Source organism: Acanthaster planci, linkage group LG05, assembly GCF_054643075.1.
Source record: "Acanthaster planci isolate LZ-2023a linkage group LG05, COTS_SCS, whole genome shotgun sequence".
In the NCBI taxonomy this organism is placed as follows: domain Eukaryota; kingdom Metazoa; phylum Echinodermata; class Asteroidea; order Valvatida; family Acanthasteridae; genus Acanthaster; species Acanthaster planci.
The window spans coordinates 13956792-13977108 of NC_141781.1; the positions used below are offsets into that span (position 1 = coordinate 13956792).

The window sequence follows — 20317 nt, forward strand, 5'->3', positions numbered from 1 at the left end:
CACTGACAGGTGTTGCAGGTCCAACACTCTCATCTGTGTCACACGTGAACTTTGTTACTTGAGGAGAGAATGTCAGTTTGTCAAATTCATCTTGTCTCTCTCCTCATCAAAGAACACTTTGGTGACATTGTAGAGAAGGTCTGCACTCACCTCATCAAGAATGGTGCGAAACCTTTACGTATTGCCTCCCAGGAAACTGGACTCAAACTTGACCAGGTCAGTTAATTCTGAAATTGTGCGGGGCAGAAGGGGTTTACTTGTATATCCGACACCATGACAGTTACACGTAAATAGTTTTGCGGTGTTTGTTAGCATTGATTTAAGCATAACACTTTAGGTGTAATACATGTATGGGGAAATTGAGTAAACTTGAAAGTGAAATGGTCATGCAAATTCAAGTCTTGGAAGTCTAGACCTTGCAAACAAAATTTTAAATCCCTCCAGGCCATGATGGAAGAATGAAGCCCCAACTACTAAGCCTAGGCCTGTTTCACCATAATGAAGTTCTCATCCCAGTTGAGCTAAGAATATGACATTTTCAAACTTTAGAAGAGCACGTTGTCAGGCATGTACTTAAGATAAGATGCTTAACTGGCAAAAGAAATGGTTTATAAAATGACAACAAAAACACAAGATAACAAAGAAGAAATGGGCTAGCGTGACTGGCATGACTGGGATGGCATATGGACTCTGACAGTAGTGACCCCTGCCAGGAACTTGAAACCGTATCTACCAACTGAACTATCTAGCCCTCTGTTGTTGGTTCCTTTTGTTTGTAAATTTATTTTGTTCAGGGGCACAAACGTCCTACTCTATAGTCACCAGATCCCTAATTTTGCCACATAATGTCATGCCTGTTTTTTATGGTAAGTGGCGAAATAATGGACCTGGCGACTGTACAGTCACAGACGTTAGTCAGCTGTTAAGCAGGGAAAGAGTTCCATATGCAAACATCACAAATTTTCCCTTGCAATTTATTAGCCATTAGAAGGGGATAGTATGGCCTAAAAAGTCAAAATTTCAGACAAGTCTCATAGGGTAAGTGTACAGGGTGTCAAGTGATATCTCGTTATGGAACTCTTTCATTCAGCAGGTATCCATGTAAGAAGCAAACACCAACCACATCATGTACAATGTAGGTACATGCATCATGTAGGTACATGTATATGTACAACCAGGCTAGAGTCATGCCCAAAGTCACGATACATGCATCAGCCATGTTGTAAGCCTAGGAAGTGTTACATATAACTCAGAGAGGATACAGCTTGTTTGAATGCAAAAGGATTTGTAGGAGCGTGGTATGAACCTGTAACCTCTGAACATACATGTACATGCTTGGCGTGTATATGTGGGGGTTTTATTCCAGTCTATTTTCCTTTTTTTTTTAAATCCTGTCAATAAGTGTAATTTTTTAAAATGTAGGCCTAACATGAATGAAGGTAATGCATTGTTTGAACTGTTCATTGTGGAAGAATTATTAATCAATGTTTCCTTAAATTCTGATAATTGTGTGTTAATTTTTGGCAGGTGCGGAAAGCATTGTGTGTCCTTATCCAGCACAATATTGCGTCATTTGGCCTACACAAGCGGGGCTTTGTAGAGTATACAGCCAGCGTGGATCGGGCCCTGCTGTTGGTGCGGTACCCGCGCTACATCTACTGTGCCAAGACGCTGTACGGGGATGCGGGTGAGCTGATTGTTGAGGAAATTCTCCAACATGGCCAGATGATGATGAGCAGCGTGGTGGCTCGGGTAACACAGAGGCTGTCGGAAGGTATAGGACATTGGAAACATATGGCCAAGTGGGTACGGATTGCACTGGTAGCTTCTGATCATAGGGTCCCTGTTTTCAATCCTAGCAGGCGGTTACATGTTGTGACCTTGGGCATGTCACTTTTACCCCTACGTGCCTCTCTCCACCCAGGAGTAGATGGGTACAAGTACCTGCGGGGGCAGATGGGGTAATTGTGGTTAGTTTTTTGTATCTGCTATTACAGTCGCCAGTGAGCTGAGACTATCTTTGAGTGTTTAGGTGTTGTAAACCCAATGAGGAAGGATATATCTGCACCTCTGAATGACAAACCCTGTGCCTCATCAATGCTTCGATATTATTGCTGTTATCAAATTGGTAAACAGGAGTAAAATGTGTGTAGGGCGTGTGATACATGCAGTGGATGAAAATATGCATGTAGTGCAGAAACTCTGCCAACAAGCTATTTTTATCAATCAAGGTCTTCATTTTGATGTATCACTCAGTTTGGCATCGTGGTAAAAATAGATACTCAGGTAGAAATGTTGAGGTTTCATATTGATTGATATTGCGCAAGATTCTTTAATAGGCCTGTGATTCAAATGTGGCTCTGGTGTCTTTGGACCCGATTTGGTCGGTTAGGTCAAATGTATATCCATTGCAATTTTTGTACACCTCATGCAGACGTTGGTCAGTGACCACAGCTTTTTATAATGTTCAGGTGGACAGCCAGTCACCGCAGACGACGTCAAGGAGAAGATGGAGGACCTGATCCACACCCACTTCCTCCAGAGGGTACCAGCCCCACCTACTAACAATGGCAACACCACAGATGCCAATGTTGCCATCCCCAAGCTGTTCATCAGTGAGCAAGACCTGTACAGGGTACCGGCAAGCATTGAAGTAACACGTAAGCACCCACTATCCTTTGTTCACATTCATAACTGCATGCTGTTGCGAATAATTTGAAGCACCATTTTAACTTTTCAGCCAACATCATCTGTGTCAGTTTTTTACCAAGCTTCTTGTGGATACCCAAGAGCTTTGAACCTTTTCTGGTCTTGAAAAGATTGCTGTTCACCTAAGTGGCACTGAATTCCAGTTTTGACCAAGGCTTTCTGCTTGCAGTAAAATGTCTTGTTTTAATGTATGTGTATTTTGCAGCAAAATGTATGTACATGTAGATATTTCAATATTGACTGCATGTGGTAAAAAGTTTAAAATTGTGAAATACTCATATTGTGCTGTTTCATTGTATTTTTGACTTGTGCTTGTTTTGCCCTATTTTGCCAGAAGTAGAAAAGGACAGCTCAAAACGGAAAAGATCAACAGAAGATGATGACCCACAGAGATCCAGTAAAAGACTCAAAATAGAGAATGCAGAGGTACAAAAACTCAAAATGATTTGAAATTTTTGCTAAGCTGTGTCCAGATTTCTATAACTTAATTATAACTTACAACATTTACAATGCACTTTCCACAATGTTTCAAAGTCCCAAGTTGATAGATCATTTCTAAAAGGATGTGGCTTTCATTGGGCAGAAAATCAAAATTTTCTTTTAGCTCAGGATGGATTTAAAACCCCCCCAAAACTGTCTGTAATCATCTGTGTTTTTAAAGTAAACAATTGTTCTAGCGAAGAAAATAATTTGTATATTTTGTCCATGAAATTTTTACCTGCTTTAAGAAAGTGAGAATGAAATTACAATAAACAAAGTTCTGAGATTTTGATGTGCATTGCTTGGAGCAATAAAAGTATCCAGTGATGTATAAATGAAAGGTTTGCCTGGTACCCTGTTTGCGTGGTACCCTTGCTAAGACCTTAACAGTCAGCAAAAAGCACACTTTTTGATGAACAAAAATCAGTCGTGCATCATTTGTATAACCTTATGGCATGTGTCAGTCCCACAAGGTACTGACACATTCTATCACTCACGCCCAGAATCAATTATTACAAAATTGTTGAGGTTACACCGAGCTTACAGTCCTCTGTATAACCTCATCAAACAATGGAACAGATTTGTCATTAATTGGCTGGTGTAGAGATGTTTTGGGCCATCTGGTACTTCATCCAACAGATTCCATCAATGGCTGATTTCAGTATTCCACCCAAATCTAAAGAAGTTCAATGAGAAAACCAGATGATAACATGTTTGTGTTGGGGGAGGAGGAAGCAAAATGCATGATATATGCCTTTATACCACTCCGGACAAATCCCGTGTAATCAGAGGGGAATACGAAATCTGTGTCTGAACATTTTTATGTTCAAAGTTGCCTGCGTTGGTTTCAAATCTGTTGACTTTTAGACAGAAGGGAGAAAACTGGCACTTTTCCAACCTTTCCATCAACATTTTTTAAATTAACCAACTCCCTTTGGTATGTATCTTGTCAAATCATACCCAAATCTGAGGATGTAGCCCTGTGCACGGTTAATGAATTCTCATCTTTCTTGGCAGCATGCAGCCGATGAGGGTATCCTTTGGCATTTGAACTTTGAGCGGTTCCACAAGTATCTACTGGACCATGAGATAGTGCAGGCCGTGAGTCGCAGGATAGACTGGGTAAGTATCTTGATGATGTCAGAGATTTTACCCGCAGTATTGCAACAGAGTTACACCTTTAAAAGACAGTTTTTCCATTTTCAGATCAGCCGTCTCAAGCGGTGCACCTGCGTTCTGGTGCTCTAGTTGTAAGGGGCCATTAGAATGGTACATGCATGCGGCTGAGAAAAACTGGATGGTTAAAATCACAACTATATAACACAGTATCCCCTCTGCATAAACTGTGACTTTATTGCATGTCTGTGGCTAAGATCAATAATACAGTCCTACCGCAACATGTTCTGTGTTAGAATGCAGCGGAGGTGGTTCGCACCATGCTGAGGATTAGCGAATTATCCACGGGGCTGGAGGACAAGTTGTCCAAGCCCATCTCCATCAATGATCTGATGAGGCATCTACCCGTTGAGAACCGTATGAAGTTTGGCATCGTGGAACAGTACTTCAAGCTACTCTCTGATGACCAGGTAAGGCAAAAAAAATTTCCTGAAGACCAGCGGATGCCCTGATTGCAAAAACTTGAAAGTCTCCCAATACTCTAGTAACATAGGCTGTGTCCGTATTACTTGACTGCAGCTTGAAATTACACCCTGCTATGGGAGGTTGCTGCAGCTACAACCTATGGCCTCACCACTCAAAAAGCCATAAAAGGTTTTTATAAAGATATCGTTAAAGTTTTGGCTCACCATTAAACAATGTTTCCCGCCCCCCCCCAAAAAAACAATTTTGGTTCTGCATGTCAATCTGATGTGTCTGCAAAGACCCGCTCTCCTATGAAAGACAAGAGATGAAATTTGTAGCACTAACCTTCCCTTAGGGCCGGCGACCATTTAGACCCGGTTTGAAAAGGGCCCCCCCGTATGCTCGCCCTGTTGCAAAAACCCCTTTCATACTGGCCTGGCTACCAGCCTGGGATGCTGGACTGGTTGTTGATCTGGAACTTCTCCATCCTGGGTTCTATTGTTTGCAAGTACTGGTACATTTAATCTATCCCAGAAGGAACATGCTTGTAGTTTTTAATCCTTCAGCTGTATACAATGTTTACACTAATCCGCTTAGACCCCTATTCATCTGTGGAAGCATGGAGGGGGAAGCCTTTCATCAGGGAATTTGAAATGCGGATGTGCAGATAGGCCTCATATCGGCCTGGAGTAGCCTGAATACCGGACAGGCATTATACAGGGTGGGCTACGGGGGGGGGGCCCTTTTCAAACCGGGTCTAAAATGGTTGTGGCCCTTAGCTTTCAAAATCAACCAAAGAGGTATGGAAAGATTATGGCAAACGATGCCAAGGAAATTTCCAGTTGGGTCAAGGGTAGGCTAATTTTTAAAAAGAAGGCGAGAGTCAAGAAATCATCATGTATATGCACATTGGGTAGCAATGAAGAACCCCAGTGAATCAGAAGTGGGGCTGTAATCAAGTCCATCATAAGCCGTCCACAAGCTACTCAAATGAACTGTGGTACAAGCATTCCTTTGGCATTGAAGACCTTTTTACTTAGAACTGGTCATGGAAACGGACTTGTGACTTGACTGCAGCCCTGATCTTAGGTTCATCATGTAAATGTCTTCAAGAGCTGACTGGTTTGTCCCATATTCCCTTCTAGACTGGAATCGTGAAAAAGACTGACGAGGCCGGAGGAGGCACATACATCATTGGTATCCTTGAATGAAACTGGAAAATAAAACAAAAAAGGCAAATCAACCATTGAGGCCAATCTAGAAGCCATAAAGGGAATGGAAAATGATCCAGTCTGTTTCTCTTGAGCTGGCTGGTAATAAAAAAATTAGAAAGAGTTTTTGTTTTTGCATTAATCTGGCAGCTTTGGAAATGGGCATCCTCAGGATTGCCAGGGGCAGGCATCCAGATAAAAGAGAGACTTTGAAAAAACAAGTTCAATCAGGTTTATTTTTCTGTCAGTTTTATTTTTTCTTTTGAACATTTTTACCTATCACTGAGGATTCATTGTAAAAATAAGAGTTGAACTGGGTCGAATTGAATTGAATTGTACTTTTCAAAGGGCATCGTTTTACATGAAGCATCTCAAACCTGCATTGTCCCAAGATTGAAGATTAGCTGAAAAATAATGAAGGGTAAAGTGCAGTACTTTCTGTACTTTGGATGAGCATCAACAATAGAGGAGAAAAGGCGGTGTTCCCCTCATTCATGGTTTTTTAAACTCATTGCTGAAGTAGGCAACATAGAATACCACTGTCCAGCTTCATTTGTAATCTATGCCCAGATGTAAGTGGCATTGTGGAGAGTGGACGACCGCCAGCTTTAAGACTCTGATTCTCCTTGACCAGTGCTGGACAGATTTCCAGAATGCCTGTCGTGCTCTGGTGGTCTCCACCATCGAATCGGTGGTGCAGGAAAGGTTCGGCTCCAAGAGCTTTCGCATCTTCAAGACCCTACTGCTCAAGAAGTACCTGGAGCAGAAACAGGTCAGTCCAAGGCAAGCAGGTGGACATGGAGAATGTCCCACTTGGGATCTAATAACCCAAAGGATGTAAATGATATTGAATGACTTTGCATTGGGGATGTTCATTCTATATTAGGTTTTGCTCTTATGCTAACGTATTTGTCCACACTGCATTGTAAGTGTAGTCCGAGAGCTGCGGAATAATCAAAAGCTTGCTCAGGTGGGATTCGAACCCACGACTCCCTGTGTACCAGTGTAGAAGCCCTAACTACTCAACCAATGAATTTGCCTGGCATCATGTGCTGGCTGGAATCCAAAAGATTTGGAGTAGGGTTGGAGAGGCAATGGAATTGATGCTCCACAGATGCAGTAAATACGTGAAGAGCCATCAAATTTGGTTTGATTTTGGTCATGTATTTTGGGTTGCAGCCACATATTGATTGAATACTGACTGTAGTCCTCAGTTCTTGTTACATGAACTCAAGAAGAAGCAAGAGGCTGTTTGACTTTACTGGTCATTGGTCAGTGAGTAGAGTCCCTGTGTTTTTGGAAGAACATTTTCATTGTATTTTTATAGAGGGGATTCTGGTTGCATGAAATAGGAGGTTGACAGTTGACTTTGTAACAGTTTTGTTGAGCGATGGAGGCTGACTTGAGTAGTTGGCTACTTGCTGCTGGGTGGAATTTGCATATGCAGGACAAGTTCCCGGGCGATTTTCAAGATTTTCCATTTTCAAACTTCTTAAAAAATTTACACTTCATTAATTGGACGTTTACACCCAGACAAATGACTATCTGGTGGATACTCTAATCTAACAGGCAACCTCCATTGACACCTGAGTATTGCAGCCAGGCGGCACACCCAGTAAAGAGAGCCCAGATTGTGCGGTGTTGCATAATTTTTTTTGTTCCCAAAATTGGCCCACTGTGTTGCTGAATGGCAGTGGTGTCTTTTCAAATGAAGCCAGATTAATGTGCAGCGTACTGTATCGCTCATTGCTGGAGTGCTGGAGCACTTTTGTCCCTGGTGGTAATCCGCTGGCGCTGAATGCTGCAAACAGTGGTATACTGTTTCAAAAAAGTGACAGCTTAACTCCACTAATGCCAACTAAAAAATGATGGCAATTCGGAGTAGCTTGGTCTTTGTTCCTAGTACTGTCTTTGTTACAAGGCCCAGCCCCTTTGTCTGATTTCGGGCACCCCACTGGGTATGCGTACAAACCCAAGGTACCCGGTACTGGGAACCCGTAGGCAAGTGGTTAAAACTGTAAAATTAAGTTTCTTACCCATGCAACTTGGCCATTTGACAGTTTTAGTTCCTCACCACAGGTGGAGGAGTTTGCTCTCATCCCAGCCAAGGAAGCCAAGGAGCTCCTCTACAAGATGTTCTCAGAACACTTCGTTACCGTGCAGGAGATTCCCCGCACTCCGGACCATGCCCCCTCCCGCACCTTCTACCTCTTCACGGTGGAGGTGGGCCAGGTTAGCCGCATGCTGCTGGAGCGCTGCTACAAGGCTCTGGCCAACCTTGTCTGCAGACGAGCGTTTGAGACTAAAGAGAACAAGTGGGTGGCAAGTTTTTTCCTCCCCCATCCTCACCCTTTCAACCCTTACAGGGCAATGAAATGGGTAAATGCCTATCACAAATTCATTGTGAAGGAAGTTCAGGTGTTACAATGCACGCTCAGTTTGCGTGCACATTTCATATTGCAGAAGCGTTGACCCTTGTTTTTGATCAAATTATTATGAACTAATTCCGGAAAGTAGTGAAACCGAGGCTTCCTAAAGAGCCCCCTTGGCACTATAGTTCGTTCACATGCCTCAAGAAATCTGTGGAGGGGAGACCATGAGAGGCAGTTACAGTTTTAGAGGTGGGAGGAAAACCCCAGAGGAACCTTTTGGGGGAACCCACTGAATCAGGTAGGGTCCGAAAACCTGAATCCACATGTCAGCCCTGGGCAGAATTCCAAACCCAGACTGCCGAAGGTGAGGAAAGTACTACTGCACCAACCTGTCCCCTATACAGGCAACAAAATTATTGCATTTATTCCACAAGGACACTAACAATTAACAGAATTGGCACTAACAGGATGACAGGCTTGGCTGACATTTTGAATGCTGATGTTTCAGTTTATCCAGCCCCACACATAGACCAATGGATTCTATTTTCGTATACTCCAGAAAGCACAATGTTTGAATAGTGTGAGTCAGCCAAAATAAGTTTTGTTACCAATTTGCTCTTTAATCAAAAATGGAGGGAAAGACTTGTCTACGAATGCTGCAGTTCATATTTTCACACATCTTTGCTAATTTTGCTTTCATTTATAATGGCCAAACTGTAATTGTGTTTGTGCATTTATTTACAAATGCGAACTAGTTCCAAGTCAAGTGTTCCATGTTTCTTTCAAACATGTTTTTAGTGCCCTATTCACTTCATTTCATAATTTGGTTTTAGTTTGTGAGAGCAAACTAGTTAGCTCTTTGTTTTTATTTATCGAAATAAACAAACCTACTTTGGCATCCTGAGGCAAATGGACATGATGTAGGTGAAAAATATGGAGAGTTCCTATTGACTACATTGTGCAAGTCTAGAACTCAAAAGCAGTTCCTGTGACTTTTGCCTTGTTTTGTTGAGCACAGTCACATGTTGGAGTGGTTCAGGAACAGGACATTTGGAAGATGGCAGCTTCTAGTTGTTGGGATTGCTTTGGAAGATCTACATGTACTTTTAGGGGTTTTATCAGAATTTGCCTGCAGGACCATTTCTTCTCAAATAACACACCTGCATGTGCCAAGCGTTGGCCCCTAACTCATGATCGTAAATTTTTCTGGGAACTCAGACGCTTGATTGAGAAGTCCCAGCGCGTGGAGGCCATCGCAGCGTCGCTGCAAAGTGACGGTGCCGACCAATCGCAGACAGCAGAGGTGGAAGATATGATCACGCCCTTGGAGAAGAACCAGCTGGAGAAATACCGTGGCAAAATTTCCAAGTGAGCCCTGAGAGCTTAAATGCAACCCCCATGGAGAATGTTGCTCAGATTCAGTTTAGTGCCAAAGGAGAAATTTGCATCTCAGAACTATTGGTACTGTACATTTTGAATGAAACTTGCCTGGTAACAGTGTCTTCCCTGTGTGAACCATACATGTATTTGGACAGGGTACCCGCATGTAGGACACATAGCAGTTCAAGTTCATTGGCCCTCTGATTATAAGCAAGAAAGCCTCGCTTATTGTAGAAAGTTTTGTGCCGAGAGCACATTTTGTGGGAATGAATTCAGGCTTTTCTGTCTGCTTACATTCTGCCTGCAAAAACTCTGAGCTTTACAGTGTTGGAACAGAGTTACATGTAACGTGTCAACACTCTGAGTTGGCAATAACTGGAGAAATTTTTTTGCACTTAACAGAGCTGTGAAAATGACCTGGCTTGTTAGTGCCTTCCCAGTGCAAACATTCAGTGAGCTTTCAGAATACCGCCCTCAGTGTTCCAGGTTTTGAAAAGGGCTCCCCAAAATAGTTGACCTCAGTGAGATTTCCAAAATTTATATCCATGCACCACACTGTGTATGATTGATTGTTTCTTCCGTCAACATTTCCTCTATTAGCAGAGACTTTTGGCGGCGGCGTTATACGTGTTAGCATTGTGACCTACAGGTATAGCCAGTGTAGGGGAAAAGTAGAAAAAAAAGCAGGGATGTTTTTTGCACATGAAGTCATCTTTGATGTTGTTATGTTCAAATGATGAATGTGCGGTTTTGCTGTTTCATGTGAATGCACTTTTCTGACTGGGTCATTCCATTTATTTGCAGGTTGGAGCAGAGTGAGCTGCAGGTGGACTGTACCATTTTCACATTGGGTAACTTCTTGCTACAGGAGGCTGGTAGCTGATGCGATACCTGGGCAGGTCCTTCTGTCGCTTTGCCCCTGGGCTGTGAGTTATTATCGCGCCAAGGGCCTCTTCACACACATGCCCATTGAACAGGATTCTTTTTAGGAAAAAACTTGGAACATGTCAGTTTCAGAGAGCCAGTTTACATCATGCAGTGCCACAATAAACAGCCAAGTTCAGAAACCTGAGCAATTGTACAACAAACTGCATTCTGACAAATGTTAAAACATTAGTCGGTACTGCATTGGGGAGCTGGTCAGCACACTGGTGTACACAGGTCCAGGCCACTCTTTGTCACATAGCCAGTCACGTTTTCTGCCCAAGGGGCCAAACCCTCACAATGTGAAACTAGGCAGTGTGACCTTTGATCTCTATATATTGACTGCATAGCGTGCCAAGACTGAGTACTGAGTGAACGCCACCAGGTGCCATACTTGGAGGCACTATGTGCATTATCAAGTCCCACAACAGTAACCTGTCATGTCAGGACTCTTATACGCTAAGTTTGTTTTTATTTATGCTCTGAGTAATCAAACAGAAAGTTTTCTTGATCTTTTACCTGTGAATTATTTCATTATCTCTTTATACTGCTCAAACACTTGGAAAATCTATAATTGTGCATGGCCTATCCTGCTTGGAATGTGGTGGCAGCCCTCTTTGGAGGTCTAGCTTTAGTGAGCAGGTCATGGAAAATCCTGGGGAAAAAAGCTGTCCTGGAAAGTCATGGAAATGTGGTGAAAAGGTGTCCTGGAATCCTGTTGGTTGAGGAAAAAAATGGAAGAGTCGTGGAAATCAAGATCATGTCAGGATCATTATGATGGGTTGCTTATGATGTGAAAACAGAATAAAGATAAATTTATATGTCAATCTGAAGTAGTGGCTATGGCAGTCTTCCAAATCACAATACCAAACAACTTTTCTCTGCAGTCATCAAACTTTGATTTTTAGATTTTTGTGGGAACCCTGATTGAGCCATAAAGACCTATTTTAGGTTGCCTTCTTCGTTAACGTATTACCAAATACCAATTGTCAGAGATTATTTGTATACTGAAAATAAAGTAGGATTTTTAAAGATTTTTTTATACTCAATACATCTTATTATCAGGAAAGACTGATATTTGAGGCTTGTCCGTCATAGCAAGTGATACTCGGTGATTACCTCAGTGTGTGGAAATCTGCATTATAAACAACCCAGAGTATATCCAGACAACTTTCTGACACTTGTTTTCTGTCCTCCAGTAATGGACAGATAAGACAGAATTTCACACAGAGGAATTTGGGGTTGAGTGTTCCACAGTCTTCACTCCCAAGTCTGGTAAAGATTAAATTGACTTACCCAATAACTTCTAGTGACTTCCCAGGGTCTAGTTTATTTGCCAATGTAACAACCAGAACTGAGTCATAGCCTTGTTATGATTCACAGTAGAGTTAGTCTAAACTGCATGCACAGTAAATAGAGGGCAAATTGGCGCGAGCTCACATTCACAGTCGTGGTGAATAACCACTAAAACTTTGATGAATGCTCACTTGCACATGGCCATGAAAATCAATTTGTAACCAAGGATGTTTTGGATAGAAGTAAGCGACTTTGTGTGGAGTATTGTTAGTGTAAGGTAGCCATTCCAGAGCACATGCAACGGCAAAGCTGCATGTGAGGATGAATACTCTAGAGTAAAAGAGACATGCAAATTGACCTTTTTGAACTTAGGTGTAAATAGAAGATGTGTTAAAAGAGCGGCCCACAACACACTTAATTACAGTTCATATTACATTTGGTTTAACGGTGTGGGTGCTGCACTCTGGTTTGTAAAATATGGCATTTTGAAACATCGGAAATCGTTTGGCTCAAGGTCAAATGGTGTATCCTATGTTGTATCCATTTGAAGTTGCCTGCAAAAGTATTCATGGAACATATAGAGAGCCATCAATTAAAATTAATGTGTTTTGTTAACCCTTTAATCAAAGCAAAAAGAAAAACAACTATGCACTGAAGAAGCTTCAACAATTTCCTGGCTGGTTTGATATGCATGAATGTCAAAGAGATTTTAACTGTTAACCTACAGTGAAATCAGGAAGAGTACTAATATGTTAAGAGGATGTGTAAACATGATCTGGCTATCTGCATACACAGATACCTCTGTCTGATATTTATATCAGAATAGCCACTACAGTATATCTTGCTTGCCTTTTTTGCAAGTCCAAATTTTGAGCCAAAAAGTCGTACCGTTATGTTGTGGTCAGAGGCTTTCTTCACCAATTTATCATGGTGTTTGCAAGTAATGCTTATATGAGGTTGTGGACAAGTGCAGTAATTATGCTACAGGGCAAAGACCTGGAAGAATTTAAGAAGTCCAGAGAGACATTGGAAACTAGAATGCATTTACAGTTTCAAACCCAGAGAAACGTTTTAATTCTGACTATATGTTATACATTGCAGCAATTGTAACATGATTCTTAAAATACGTATAGTCACTTCATACTCACTGAGAATGCGTAGTGAAACTGATGTCAAACATTCACAGAGGCATTCGTCGCATTTGTTGTCCAAATTTTTAGCATGAATACTCAATGCGGCATCACAAATTCTCAATTTGTTTTGTGCTGAGTATGAACTGACCTGTTGTCTGTGCCAGTCACCAGTTATATTAAACACAATGAACAGAATAGAGAAATAATGAAATCTTTCATTAACAAGACTTAAGGAGCAACCTTCCAGCTCCAGGGCCAAGGTTTTGTGACCAGCTGAACTTCCCTTATTAAAACAAAAAAACCTGCTCCATTCTGTTCCAAGGCTGCTGTTTTACATCACGGCACATATATACACATTATGCAGCAAGTTACATCTCACTTTTTAATTTGGACATACATGTATATTTGTTATTTTTGTTTCAAAATATATACTTAGGAGTATTTGATGAAAATTGTGGTTCGATTTTCTCTTGAGGTGGATACATGGTGGGCTCCTTTGAAAGAAAATTACCCAACCCCTCCCCCCCCCAAAATGACCCTTATTACAACACTTCTTCCATCAACATGTTGGCAAAATTCACACACAAGTATATCTACATGCAGTTTCAAAGCAAGTTGGAGCAGGTGTGCATGGGAATTTTGCTGGAGGCAAAACAACAAGAGTCTTTCCAAGATCAGCCCTTTTAAAAATGTTTCGACAATGCGCCAGGTCTATATTTTTCCAACAGCGTATGCTCCACATGAAACGTGTCCAAGGTCATTCAGACGCATGGTTTCACGCGCGTGCTTTGTTCCTGAATGGCCTTTCTGTTTTGAAATACTGAACAGGCTCATTAATGGCACTTTACGTTGTGGTCCATTACAATCTAGTTTGAGTTATCTTGATTAGCAATGGTAAAATGCACTAATCAACAAGATCATTTGGAGTACATCAGACAAAGTCCAAAGCCTTTCAACATTACAATACCTGTATGCAGCTTCAGCTCCTAATGCTGTGCTTCTGTCTCAGACTGGAGCTCAATCTTTGCTCCAAGGAGTGGTTTGATAAAAATAACAATTAAACCCAGAGTGTAAACACTTACATAATTGCAACACTTGTACACAACTTTAACAGCATTTTCATCACACAATTATATCACACCAATGTCTGTAGACTAGTCTTGTGTAGAATGTTTGAACAAAATATGTACAACCATCGCTATAAAAAAAGTAAAACGCGGAATATAAGAAAGTGTACACAAACTTGTTAACGTTAATTTCAGACATAAAAGTAGCAGAGAAAATGGTAGGCAAGGGTTATGTCCCCCAACCAAACAAAAGGTATTCCTCTTGTAGCAAGTGGTGGAATACTGCTTAGTTCCTGGCCAACCAGGGTCTAAAATTTGACCTTTTTGAGGCAATTTCAGATTTCCTTGTACCGTAAGCAGACGGCTATTTCAGCAACTTATTTGTTATGTGCCGCTACATTTCTGCTCTTATACCTGCCTTAATTGTGTCCCCCTCCCCCCCCAAAAAAGTCCTCAAACATTCTCTTCATTCCGGGAAAGGGCATCTTTTTTGAACATGACCATTTCAGTTCAGGACAGCAATTAGCACAAGGTGTAATCATCTTTTGTGACACTTTGTTGATTGGGCCTTTTTGCACTGAATGTGAATCCTGTACTCAAAGCCACATGAACAGGATGAGCTCCCTGAAAACTCTTATTTTTGTTTCTTCTGAGTGAAAATATTGACACCTCTATTTACATGATTTTAAAAGTTTCATAGGTTTTGATATGAAATTCACAAGAATTTCCAGAACAATACATTGTACATCATAAAAATTTGCATTAAAAAATAAAGATAGACAATGTGCAAGAAATTCTTTGCTGACCACCTTCCACATCGACCCACAACACCATAGCTGGCAGAATTCATCTCACACTCGATAAGATACAAAAATTTGGCAAATTGTGTTTATTTGATATCATTAAACCTGAATCTTTGATACTTGACTAATTGTGGGGGGGGGAATTGGTTTTCAACAAAAATTTCATTTACTGAATGCATTTGGCAATCTTCGCTGAACATGCACTGCGCATATCTGCGCATAATTATATTGAAAATGGTGGTTCAACTGCACAGTGCTCGGATAAATATGTGCATGATGAGAGCTCGAGGCAGAGCATCATGAATCGGACAAAAGGGCTGGGCCTTGTAACAAAAGACCATACTCCCACTGCTGGGAATTGCCATCATTTTTCATCTGGCATTTATCAGAGGTAATCCGTCATTGTTTTGAAACAGTATACATGTACATGTACCACTGTTTTCGGCACAGCGCGCCCACCGATTAGCACCACAGACAAAAGTGCTCCAGCTCCCCATTGATGAGCAATACAGTACCACTGCACACTAATCCAGCCGCATTTGAAAAGACGCCACTGGCATTCACTGAGAACAAAAACAATTATGCAACACCTCACAATTCTGGGCTCTCTTTACAGGGTGGCAGGCCTGGCTGAAATACTCGGGCGTCTAAGGAGGTTGCCTGTCAGATTAGACTAGCTACCAGACAGTCATTCATGTGGGTGTAAACGTCCATTAAAGGAAATAATGAATTTTTGAAGAATTTTGAAAATGGAAAATCTGAAAATTGCCCGTATGTAGGCACTGCGTTTTTAAAAGCACCCGGCAGGAAATGGTTAAGCTAAGGGTTCATAAAGTTTCTATGACTAGTCCTTGTTAACATTCATTGACTGCGACCATTACACTGAGCACAGATAAAAGAAAATGGTGGTGCCTGCCATCCATTTCCAGTAAGGATAACATGAATTCACATGCTTCTGCATGTACATGGTTCTCATGAATATGCAACACAGTGCTCCCAACAAGATCCTATTTAGAATCCAATAATCACACACTTTGAACTCTGTGGTTGCTACCTGTGCTCCAGTCCATCAGAAAATAAGGAATAACTGGCTGAGGCTCTGTCACAATTTCTTATGTCACAAATCGAGACCAAGATGTTTTAAGCGCACTTGTCTCTTATTTTTTACAGCCCAACAAACGTCCTTTCAAGAGGATGGAAATTGCTATACTTTCATGCAGATTCAATACAGAGTGCCCACTGAACTGAGATTTAGGAATTAATTCATTTAGTTGCTCATCTGTGTCACCCCAACATAGTCAAGAAATGGAATGTACATGTACAGCTGTGTTGGCACCATACATCAATAAAAAGGCTGTTTCTGCTTTCACACAAACTGAGACACGATTATCTTTTCCTGACCTGATCACATCTTATTGATAAACCTGGGCCCTAATCAGAACATTAAATACAGACACTCTCTAATTGCTGGCAGAAAACATAACCTGTGGTGGTTTCATTTTGACCAAGGGGATCTTCTTTTCTCGGATGCACCTGTCGCAGGCCCACTCAGCCAGCTGTTCGTTAGTAAGGAATGAGTAGGCTGCCTCGGAGAGCCCTGTGCAAACGCGATGGAACCACAGGTTGCAGCCACTCTCACACATGATGGTCTCCTCCCCATCGTGAATCTCCATCCGGCACAGCCCACAGAAGAACATGGGCGGGCCTGGAGGAGGTGGCCCGCCGCCCATGCCGTACATAGCCGAGTGGTGGGGCTGGTGCATGGCGGGGCCATTGGGGGGCCCTCCGGGGGGATAGCCGGCGCCTGTGGGTGGCATGGCTCGGGGGTAGCCGCTGTTCATCATGGCCGGGTAGGGTGCCGCGTTCAGCATGGCCCGGGGGTTCATCATGCGGCGCGCCATGAAGCCCGGGTAGTTGGGGGGAAGTGGCGCAGGGTTGGGGCTGTCGTCGAAGGGATTGGTGGCACTGATGTGGCTGGTGTGGTGGGATTGGGGTGGGACGAGTGTCTGAGGAAGGTCAAGGGTGCTTCCACTAGCAGGTGCCTAGAAAAAGGATAAATCACCATCAAAACTAATAATTCAAGCTCACAAAGTGCTTTATCAGGGGTGTATCAATCATCACCCCTGTTCAATGTACTGTGGGATAACTTCTCTGCAAGCCTTTGGAGATTACCACAATTTTGACCTCTGTCCTTGCAGGTAACCTTTATTACTCTATGGGGGACTGGGGAGAAGCAGTTCTGGTCAAGTGTTTTGTCCAAGGAACACAAGCACCCTGTTGCCTGTGGGTTGCAAACCCTCATTCTGCCAGAGTCTAATACCAGAATCATTTGACCTCAGCAGACCACTAGACAACATTCAATGTGATTCAAAGCACCAGTCTCAAAAAGCTTCAGGACTGGATACCAATTTAACAAAATTCCCTCTGAAAATTTTAAATGACACTTTGAAGATTACTTGTAAATTCAAAAACAATACAGTTTTTTTAATCAAGATGTTAACAATAGGGCTGTGCCAAATATCCAAATATTCGATCATTCTTTTTCGACTTTGAATATTCAAATGCAAAATTCATGTAAAAGATGGGAGAACTTCCTTTTTCAAATGAGAAAAAATCTTGGCATGGAGGCTTGTTTGATGGATGCCCAAGTCCAATATACATATAGAATCCATCCTAGAAAATGGAAATAACTTTTTAACTGAAAAATTTGAATGTGTAACAATCCACTGGCCGGTACGATTGGTATTCGGTATGATCGGTATTCGAATATTTGATCGAATTGAAGGTCAAGTGCTAGAATACTCAATTATTCACATTGACTCAGCCCTAGTTAACTGTAGACTTTTCTTAATGCACCTTCACTGAAAATATAGTTTTTCAGAGCAAGGGTCAATACAATTGCATGTGCTATGGAAACAGGACCGAAAAATGATGGACATTATAAGCCTGCTGATCAGGGTAAAAGAACTTGGGTACCGTGAACCATGCTTTGATGAAGGAACCATAGGCAATGCTCACCTGCTTAGCAGAAGCCTTTTTGTGTTTCTTCCTGGGGCTAGAGGGTTCACTAGTATTAGAATTCTCACTCTCTGTTTGGCTGATCAGGTCACTGTCCGAAGAAGCTACATGTGAAACAGATAACAGCACAAGTCAGAAGTCCAAGTCCAAACTGAAAACCTCCGGCTTAGGCAGTGAAATCTTTACCATGTGGAACAAGTGAAATTACCAAGTGGGCGAGTGGCCTTGTGGTTAGGGTTTGTAACTCCTGATCGAAGGATCGAGGTTCAAATCCTGCAATGGGGCATGCGATGTGACCTTGTGTAAGTTGCTTTAACCTCAATTCCCTCTCTCCACCCAGGAATGGATCGCCTGGAATGGATCCACTGCTGGTTGTACAGAATATGCTCCCAGGGAGTTGAGATGGATGATTTGATTATTTCTGGGCCCAGTGAGCAGGGGTACTATGGTGTAACACTGAGGGTCCACCTGGTACTGGAAGATGCTACATACATGTACATGCACAGTACAGATAAATAAGTCATGTATTATACCTTTTTCCCCCTACATGCTTTTCACTACTTATGTAAGTCTATCTACAACCCTAGCCCTCCCATGTATGTTTGAGCCGCTCACTTAGTTTGTGCGCATGCCCACTGAATTGCACTAAATCCAGAAGCCAGCAAAATGGCTTTTGACTCGGGCAGGTTGACCTGAAAAGTAATTGATCAACATCAAGGTCAGATAGTTGTTTCCCCCTCATTTCCATACTAATTAGAATTTAAACATTCAAAGTCCCTTTGCTAACTTGCCAACATGATAAAAATCCATTTTCTGCCACATTTTTGCCTGTCCTTATCACATATCTCCAAAGTAACAGAGTCAGTATTGTGAATGGTGAGGAATATCGTGAATGTTCTAATGATAAGTATCATGCAAGAAGGATGCATGAATGAGAATGGAAAGTTTTAGTCAGTGCCTTCCAGTCGGGAAATTTGACATGCATTGTACGTATTAGTGCGATGCAGTTAAAGTCAACTCATACCCAAACCCACTCGTATCCAGATTGTGTGTGCGTGTACGTTTATGCCATGCCCCAAATCTGGACATCTCATTTTTTATCCCAATCAGACTCGGTGCGGAAATGTGAATCCGCACGAAAAACGAACCACATTTCAAACAAATGGCTCTTGATCTTGAAGAAATGAGCTAATAGATACAAACAATTTATCAGTCTTCCAAACAGTATCACGAATGTTCTGAAGGAAATTCAACAAAAGTGTGAAAAACTTAGTAAGGTGAAAAACATGAAAAATGACAAAAATGGGTCCCAATTAAAAATGAAGTGAATTTCAAAAGAAAAGGTTTCCTTCCGAGAGGAAATAAATTTTTGTTCATGAAAGTTATTAGTCTTTCATGTGGCATCAAGGTTATTTGAAGGTTAACACGGCAAAATTGTGCAAATCAGATAGAATATTAGTTAATAAAACATGATTTTTTTTATAATTATCTTTTGTCATAAAATTTAAATCTTCCACTTCTTTGATTTTTTTCCAGGGTTTTTCTTACAAAGAAGCTTTTAAATATCACAATGATAGATTCTTAGCAATTTGTTCACACAGGAGGTCTTCAAGGGAAATGGCAGTACAAATCCCTCACATGGGATACCACTGACATGCATCGTTTGCTAGAATAATTTTTTCAGCCCAACAACCATATGTCACTAATACACAATCTAAATGCATGCACAGTCTATGGAGACCAAAGATACATGCTCCCGTCCCAGATCTTTCAAAATCAATCAACTGGTCTTGGAGGATTTTGAAGGATTAAGAGTGCCAGGGCTCCATCATTACTGCTTTACATAGGGCCTGATGCCCCTGGAAAGTTTCAAGTGCAATGACCAGGATTGGAGGATTTTGTAGGACTTGGGAAAGTTCTCAGCACTAATAAGGAGCTGGGTTATCCGGAATAGAAAGATTTCAAATTGATGCTAACCTCTGAATTTTTTTGCCTTGGACTGCTTTTTCTCCCTTGGCATTAGCGGAAGGCAGCAAAGAGGGCCGATGCCCGCTCCAAGTCGACAAAAGTCAGAAGTGGGCAACTTGTGTTGGACACCGTCATAGCTGATGGGGAGCAAAAACTTGACAGCAATGTGACTCCAGGAGTTCACATATTAAACTTGCTTGGCAAACACGAGGCTGTACTTGCAGCTGTGCACAGAAAAAAAGGCATCTTGGTCAGAGTTACTGATATAACATTCACATGTACCCTGCACACATTTTTGCTTCTTTTGTGTGTAGCACAAGTCTTACAGTTATGGTCAAGTAATTGGGAAATAGGTACAAATTGTATTTTAAATTT

General features: G+C 41.7%; 2 protein-coding genes across 7 annotated transcripts in view; one reads left to right on the forward strand and one right to left on the reverse strand.

The window, feature by feature from the left end:
* Window positions 1–13396, forward strand: LOC110990661 (DNA-directed RNA polymerase III subunit RPC3-like). Of its 3 annotated transcripts, none has more exons than XM_022255739.2 (11): window positions 1–216; window positions 1528–1774; window positions 2472–2660; window positions 3044–3135; window positions 4207–4311; window positions 4602–4775; window positions 5916–5967; window positions 6626–6753; window positions 8061–8296; window positions 9572–9721; window positions 10538–13396. In XM_022255739.2, the coding sequence occupies exons 1-11, from the start codon at window positions 70–72 to the stop codon at window positions 10614–10616; spliced, it is 1599 nt and encodes a 532-aa protein (XP_022111431.2). In that variant the 5' UTR covers window positions 1–69; the 3' UTR covers window positions 10617–13396. The 3 variants fall into 3 exon arrangements, with proteins under 3 accessions (XP_022111431.2, XP_022111432.2, XP_022111433.2); XM_022255740.2 differs by having other exon boundaries at window positions 3047–3135; XM_022255741.2 differs by having other exon boundaries at window positions 3050–3135.
* The window catches only part of LOC110990666 (pygopus homolog 2-like), a 9536-nt gene continuing 2215 nt past the window's right edge, over window positions 12997–20317 (reverse strand). For all 4 annotated transcript variants that reach the window (XM_022255749.2, XM_022255748.2, XM_087136466.1 and 1 more), the window contains exons 2-4: window positions 19952–20166; window positions 17975–18078; window positions 12997–16998 (exon numbers count right to left, since the gene is read on the reverse strand). In XM_022255749.2, the coding sequence (XP_022111441.1) occupies window positions 16417–16998; window positions 17975–18078; window positions 19952–19994 (729 nt within the window). In that variant the 5' untranslated portion in view covers window positions 19995–20166 and the 3' untranslated portion in view covers window positions 12997–16416. The remainder of the gene's footprint in view (window positions 16999–17974; window positions 18079–19951; window positions 20167–20317) is intronic.

Bases quoted from the DNA above. Each gene is read 5' to 3' on its own strand.
- LOC110990661 (XM_022255739.2), top strand. From the start codon at position 70: ATGTCAGTTTGTCAAATTCATCTTGTCTCTCTCCTCATCAAAGAACAC. The intron at 217-1,527 runs GTCAGTTAATTC...AATTTTTGGCAG, and splicing joins CTGGACTCAAACTTGACCAG to GTGCGGAAAGCATTGTGTGT. The intron at 6,754-8,060 runs GTCAGTCCAAGG...TCCTCACCACAG, and splicing joins AGTACCTGGAGCAGAAACAG to GTGGAGGAGTTTGCTCTCAT.